General features: G+C 40.9%; 1 protein-coding gene across 4 annotated transcripts in view; it reads left to right on the forward strand.

The window, feature by feature from the left end:
- The window catches only part of sgcd (sarcoglycan, delta (dystrophin-associated glycoprotein)), a 110,244-nt gene that overhangs the window by 59,838 nt on the left and 43,031 nt on the right, over positions 1-7,375 (forward strand). For 2 of the 4 annotated variants that reach the window (XM_041223370.1, XM_041223369.1), the window contains exons 1-2: positions 1,256-1,465; positions 6,831-7,010. In XM_041223370.1, coding sequence (XP_041079304.1) covers positions 6,831-7,010 — 180 coding nt within the window. In that variant the 5' untranslated portion in view covers positions 1,256-1,465. Of the gene's footprint in view, positions 1-1,255; positions 1,466-6,830; positions 7,011-7,375 lie in introns of those variants that run through there. The other 2 variants (XM_041223366.1, XM_041223367.1) reach the window with 2 other exon arrangements.

Here is a 7,375-nt window from a genome sequence, read left to right on the forward strand (position 1 = left end):
AAGGTTAGGGTTAGGGTTAGGGTTAGGGTCCCTGCATTGTCCTCTTTTGTTTTTCCTTTGGCCCTGTTTATCAGGGTTAGGGTTAGGGTTAGGGTTAGGGTTAGGGTTAGGTACAGGGTCCCTGCATTGTCCTCTTTTGTTTTTCCTTTGGCCCTGTTTATCAGGGTTAGGGTTAGGGTTAGGGTTAGGGTTAGGGTTAGGTACAGGGTCCCTGCATTGTCCTCTTTTGTTTTTCCTTTGGCCCTGTTTATCAGGGTTAGGGTTAGGGTTAGGGTTAGGGTCCCTGCATTGTCCTCTTTTTTTTTTCTTTGGCCCTGTTTATCAGGGAGCAACATTTGTAATTAGTTGAGCTCTAGCTCCTGTGTGGGCGGATGCAGTTCTTGGCGTGTTACTGGCATTGCTCAGACAGGCAGCCAGCAGGGATATAAATAAAACTGTTTCTCTCCTCTCAGGAATGTTTCATTAATAAAGTACAAAATGGGCCTGAAGTCTGGAAAACAAACCCTGAGATCTGATGAGCGGTGGAGTGAAATATCATTTCCACCAGGCCAATGCTAAGCTTATGGTCACCTTGTATAGCAGCTTGGTCCAACCCAGGAACATTCCAGCCTGCTGTTTGAGAGAGAGAGCGAGAGAGAGAGAGAGCGAGAGAGAGAGAGGGAGAGAGGGGGAGAGGAATATTTCACTGTGTTGTTGTTGCAGGCAGACTTACTTACAGTAAGTGATTCATGTGCAAATGTTTCATCTAGCGGGAGCCTCATCTAGGAAAGTTTTTTTTTTTTTAAAAAACAGCTTCATTAAGAAACCAGCTTCATTAAGAAACCAGCTTCATTAGCACATCACTAGATGAAGAGGCACAATTAGGCAATGAGAAAATCGGTTGCTTAGCATCACATCCATTCACATGCCATGATATTCTTCAAGGAACAATGATCTCCATTGTTCTTGATGCTGAAAACTTCAAGTTGGCAAAACAAAAATAAAAGAGAAAAGAGAAACACATTGTAACCAGCTTGTTGCCCACCCACTGTCTGTCACACAGAGACATGCTGTACTTGCATTAGTAGGAGTCTGGATTGCGTTTTTCTCTGCCATGTGCAGACTCCATGGAGTCAGAGGCAAGGTCTCCCTGTACAAAAATAACAGACCCTGCCCCTTTAACACCACACATGTGCTTTGGGTCTAAATTTGGAAGCTGACCAAAAGCTGTAATTCAAACCAGCAGAGTGGTGCAGCACACAGTTGCAGAGCTGCTTCAGTTAAAGCCAGGGGTTAAGGGACTGTGAAAAAGCATCCAAGAAATTCCTCAGGCCTGGGCAGGGACTTGGCTTAGAGCCCTCTTATTGGAAAATCTAACAAGGGTCTGCCTGCGCTCTGACACGCTGGGCCTTATGCTGTTTCTGTAGAGAAACACTCTCTTTTATCTCACTGACACACCTCGAGTTTGTATGTGTAACAAGAAGAGGTAAGGTTTGATTTTGGCATGATCTTTGCAGCTCTTTCGTTTTGTTTTGTTTCTTTGAAGGATCTGTCTTTTGTTCCTTATGGAAAGAGCAGTGTGAGTTTACTGCCGTGTGTGTGTGTGTGTGTGTGTGTTTGTGTGTGTGTGTGTGTGTGTGTGTGTGTGTGTGTGTGTGTGTGTGTGTGTGTGTGTGTGTGTGTGTGTGTGTGTGTGTGTGTGTGTGTGTGTGTGTGTGTGTGTGTGTGTGTGTGTGTGTGTGTGTGTGTGTGTGTGTGTGTGTGTGTGTGTGTGTGTGTGTGTGTGTGTGTGTGTGTGTGTGTGTGTGTGTGTGTGTGTGTGTGTGTGTTATGTTGAAAGGAAAGCAAGGTCTTTAATGTTACCATGCCATGTGATTGACTCTCAAAGAAACTCTGTGTCTGGGGGAGGCAGACCCTGTTTGTGATAAAGTAAGGACTGCTTTAAAAGGGCTGTGTTGAATTATGTGAGTACGCTCACTGGATTCACATACAGTTTTTACTAAGGACCAAACCTTGGTTTTAAATTAAACATTGAACAGCAAACTTATTTAAACAAATTGAAAGTGTTATCAGTGTAAGAAAGTGCTGGGATTGTGAAATATAATCCACACAGCATCCCATTGCTTACTCACTAGAGAGACTAGCGGCAAAATAAATGCATCAATAAATAAGATGTGACTTGATTGTTAATTATTCAAAGTTAACATGTCAAAATCTGACGTAAAAGCTGGAAAAAAATAGAGCTGACATTTAAACTGACAGAGTCACTTCTGAATGTGAACAACTAATTCTGATGAATGAACATTTTAGGCATTTTAGGGGGTGGGGGGGGGGGGGGGGGGGGCTACACAAATTCGTGCATTACTGACAATTTATTATTCAAGTACAGAGTTAACTAAAAGCCCTGGGTGCAATATTCATATGAATTTAATTGTTTGTAAACTGAGTTAGAAAATGGTCCAAAGCATATTTTAATTGACGTTGAGTACCCTTATAAAAGTTTCCCGTAGCGAAAGTGTAATAAAGCACAGTGAAAGCATAGCAAAGCACTGTAAGGCCCAGGGAGGTATGTTAAAACATTTTATAAACCCTGGTAATGAATGCAAACTTTAACCATAGAAGAAACAGCAATGTGACCGTGCAGATTGAGCATGGTAAACTTTTAAAAGGGTTGAAGATTTCCATTTCCCCCTTATTGTTTCTCTTTTTACAGCAGCTGTTGTTTCAGTGCTGGCTTCTGCAAGCTGCCTAATAAATTCTCAATCTGACACTTTATAAAGAGACACTTTACTGTAGCAGCGGCACTGTTTCACTAATCATCTGCTAATAATATTTATAATAAACAATTAACATGCAAGTCCAGGGATGCATTAATTAACTAGACAACAAACCTCATTGAAGCCAAGATCAGAGCAGAGCTGAATAATACCGTATCCTTCTAATTGTCTTTTTTGAATCCAGAATATATCTACAAAACTGGTCCAACCCATTCGCTCAAATTCTGTAAGCGCTAGTTTAGAGCAGAAATGGTCCCATTCACAAACACGATGCGCGCAGCTCCAGACTGGAAAGTAGTTTGGCAACTCGGGGCAGAAATATATCTCTGTGGAGAGGAGACAGAGAGGCTGAAAGAAAACGTACAGGGCTGAGCAACATGCAGTCGGGGGAGTTTAAAAGGGGAACTGCAACTCAGGGCTTTACCTGTATATACTGTATATATACATCAATGATGGAATGTCAAGGACAGCATATTAATCACAGTGATAAAAAGATGCAGCACAGAGGTTACAGCAGAAATACAAAGTGATCAGATAAATACAGAGCCTGCTGTATAGCAAAGTGAAATGCAGCTCTGTGCCTCGCTAGGCTGCCAACTTTTTCTGGAGAAGTCATAAAAAACGCAAAAGTTACAGAAGACAGTCATAAAAAAAATCCCAGTTGAGCTTTCTGGACTTGCCTGTCTTCATCCTGAATTACATTCGCTGAATCTCCTAGTGACCCTCTATAAATAAAGTCCTGCTCTAAGTGTCATTTCTGAACCCCCCCCTGTTGGGTCAGTAATGAAATTTCTTACAAGTGTTATCTTTTTACAATGGCATGATTACGAAGTTCGGGCTGATTTCATATTTCATGCCACAAGAAAGTTTTCAGAAGTCTCTGCTCATTGAGTTTGGAATCGTGTCGTCGCATGTACTAAAGCTACAATTGCAACATGGCAATTTCTCAAGCAGCAACCTGTGTGCCATGGTCACAGAATAGAACACACAAATTCATCGAAGTGTGTGTCTCACGTGGTAAGACACATTTGGACTGAAACACAGTCACTATACATCTTGTACTGCCCATTGTGCAGCATGACTGCCATCTGCCATCACAGCCTGTCTCATTGGTCTTAAGGTTTGATCTTCCTATGTTAATTTGTGAACACGGTCAAATCAATGGTATATTCAATAGATGATACATTCCTCTATTCCACACATTGGATCTCAGCTCCAGACATTGCATTTCGCATTGTTATGTTTACACATAAAAATCGATGACAGGACTCCAGCATAGCGAACTAATAATTAATTATTGCAAGCATATTAACCTTGACAGTAGAAAATACAGAGGTTGCAGTAAAGTACACTGCAACAATAACGTTGTGGCTGGCCAGACTCCAACATTTCTGTGGTCATAAACTCATAAGTCCCAGAACAGCAGAAGCATTACATGTCTTAAAGTTGCAGGGTTATCTTGCACTTTCTCATCTTATACTGCTAAGTGAGTATCAGGAGATAGAACAGCCTGTTTTATAGAAAGTGTATCAGACACAATGCATTTCATTTAACATTATTTTGTGGGTTTAAGTTCAAAAGTAGCTTTTAGCCAAGCGTGATGCAGTTTATAAACATCCAGAGAGGGAGATACAATAGAAACCGATGGCAGTGTTTGTACTGCAGTGTGTGAAATCAGACCAAATTGTATTACTGCAGCTTTTCCCAGAATTAAATGAACAATGGCCAGCTGATGAACAACGTTATCGAACAAAGTTAAATGAACAACGGCTCCTGTCTTTGACTGGCATGGAATACACTGAGTTCATGGCTTCAGCTCATTTTATAAAAGCAACACAATGGATTGCCTTTAACTGTGGACCCTTGAGAATGTGTCTGATTGCAGCCATGGTGTCTCTGTCTTATCTTCTCAGCTGGCTTTGAATCACAACACAATAAAACATCCTGGACTAGATTTGCAAAGATTTTTAAATCCGATTTGTCAGTAGTTCATATTTTCAGCAAGGAAGAAACACCTACTAAAGCTCTGAAACAAAAGAAAAAATGAAGACAAACTTGTGAGACGTTTGGGAATTGATATTTGCTATTCATGCTTCTTTTTTTTGGTTGTTTTTTTTAATAATAAAATGTAATGAATTACAAAAAAGAGCTTTGCCAATGCTGTCCATTCATTCTTATTAATAACTCTAATTGCGTGTGAACCTTTAGGTGCATTTCTGATGGATTTTACTCTGTAAAACCCCTTTATCGCCACTCTAGCTACAATAAGTGCTCTCCCAAGCTAGCATTTTCTCATCTGCAATTCCATTTGTAATTGAAACAAAAAAAACAATATTGTTCATTTCTGTGATTGGGTTTTCAGCTTTCATTATTCCCTTAGAAGGCGTTATAAACTGTTTAGATTAGATAACTCTAACAATGGGTCTAATGCATCATTTATCAAAAAGGTTTTCTAAAAACAAAACAGTAATCTAATTATTATGCATTTACATAGAAGTTACTAAGTAAATGCATGTCCGCTTACACATAGTTACAGTTTTATTATGCATAGTTACAATGTACTTCATGTGGCTAATCGTTTTGCACAACATAACCCCAACTCCTCGAATCCTAACCCTTTTCTGATACACTTGTATACTTACATAGATCATGCAAAAGATGTAGCTGATGAACGAAGATGAAATCCCTGCATTGTACAGGAACAGAAACAATAGAAAAGTATCTGAAGAAGTCATGCCTCTATATACTGTGGGCTTCACTCAACTTTTGCATTTGCCAGTTTAATACAAAAAGCCTGTAGGTCAGTGCTTGTTTACAGTGTCATAATAAGCGCTCTGCTAATGGCTGGGATGTATTCATCATGGTGAGCTCCACAAAGCCCTGGTTCACACTCCAGACCTTATGCAAAGCAGGACTGTGTTAATAGAGATACAAGAGCAATTATAAATGAGGCACAGCTTTACCACCTAATACCCAGGAAAGACATTAACAAATACAAACCTGCACGCTGCTTCCCATCTGTAATTAGATTGGGTTATCAAGTCTAGAGTGACACGGGAGTAGAAAAATGGCTCTGTATTCGAAGATACCTGCCTCTGGTCTGATAAGGAACCCCAAAATGCATTCAGCGCATTAAATTGAGCAACGTTTTGAGCTGTTTGACCTTCAGACCGTGTGACCCATTGTGCTCAAGAGAACAGATCATTGGAGAGTTTGTATCTGCTGAGGAATCGTACTTCTTGTATTTTACCCCCTAACCAGGTATTGATTGATAAGTGGTCAATTCCCATCACTGTGCTCATTATGAAAAGCCCCCCTTACGTCATGCTTACATTAGAAGGTCTTGAATCAAAACGAACGAATGCAAGTTCAAAATACTGTCTGCTAATTAAACCTGCTGCATATTTCTGCATGTGAAGTCTGTACAGCAAAATGGGGTACCTTGGCATTGTACAAGGTCAGTTTTTCTGAGCAAGGGAAGGCTAATATGTTGCAGCTTGCTGCTGATCAGAAATAAAAAGCGATCAGTATTGACAACACAACATCTGCAGAGTACCGATACGTTCTATCAGGTGGCATTGTGGGATGGCTGGGTCTCAGCACTATAGACCATCCTGCTTCAGGGAGGAATCTTGCTTGGATTCTTGGATAAATATTAGGAAGATGTATTCCCTTTGCCAATTAATTCAAAGTGTTTGCTCTAAAGAACTCTTTTTTTCCAGAGCGTTCCAATAAGACCTGACATTTGTAAAAGCACATTCCCAATTAAGTATTTTAGCTGTTACAGAGATCCCCCAGTGTCATGGCATTTAGCTTGTAATGTCTTTAAGGATCTGCAAGTTGTCCAAATGAATTGTCTCTGCCAGTAGCTTGGCTGCACTATATGATGTCACGTATTGCAGTGTAAAATGGGGGGGGGAGACTTGAAAATGGACCTATATGCCAAGCTAGCCCAGCATGGTTTTTATAGTGCTGTACAGAGCAGGAAAAGACTATTTGGGGGGAGGGGGGCGAAAGAAATGAAGAGAAAAAACAAACCCTCATGATAAATTCCTCTCCCTTTATCTCTTACAGATGACCCAGGAACAGCACACTCATAGAAACAATGCCTCTCAAGAACCACACGTGTACAAAGTTGGGATCTACGGCTGGCGAAAGCGCTGCCTGTACCTCTTTGTTCTGCTCCTTATGGTTTTAATTCTGGTCAACCTCGCTCTGACGATCTGGATCCTCAAAGTCATGAACTTCACGATCGTAAGTACTGCCAGGCTTGTGCCAACGGGGCTGTTTGAGAAACTGACCGAGCGACAGAAGGGCTCTGCAGGGGGGTTCCCACAATGCCTTGCTTTAGAGCAGCCTTTGGAAGTGGCACCGAAGCATTGCCACCCCATCAAGGAGCTGTTTTAATTGTGTTGCGCAGAAGTGGCTGGGTTTGTTAACAGCTGATCCTGTTGAGTCACGGCAGGAGGAGTAAACAGGCACTTAGTTCTCTCTTTGCATATTTCTGAGGCTTTTTATTTGTTTGTTTTTGTAATGTCAAAGTACAAAAATGAAGTGGGTATAATTCCAAGTATATGTTGCTGTTTTTTACATGTGGAAGAGATAGCTTTGAGTCTCAG

The sequence above is a fragment of the Polyodon spathula genome, chromosome 22 (genome assembly GCF_017654505.1).
Source record: "Polyodon spathula isolate WHYD16114869_AA chromosome 22, ASM1765450v1, whole genome shotgun sequence".
NCBI classification, from domain to species: domain Eukaryota; kingdom Metazoa; phylum Chordata; class Actinopteri; order Acipenseriformes; family Polyodontidae; genus Polyodon; species Polyodon spathula.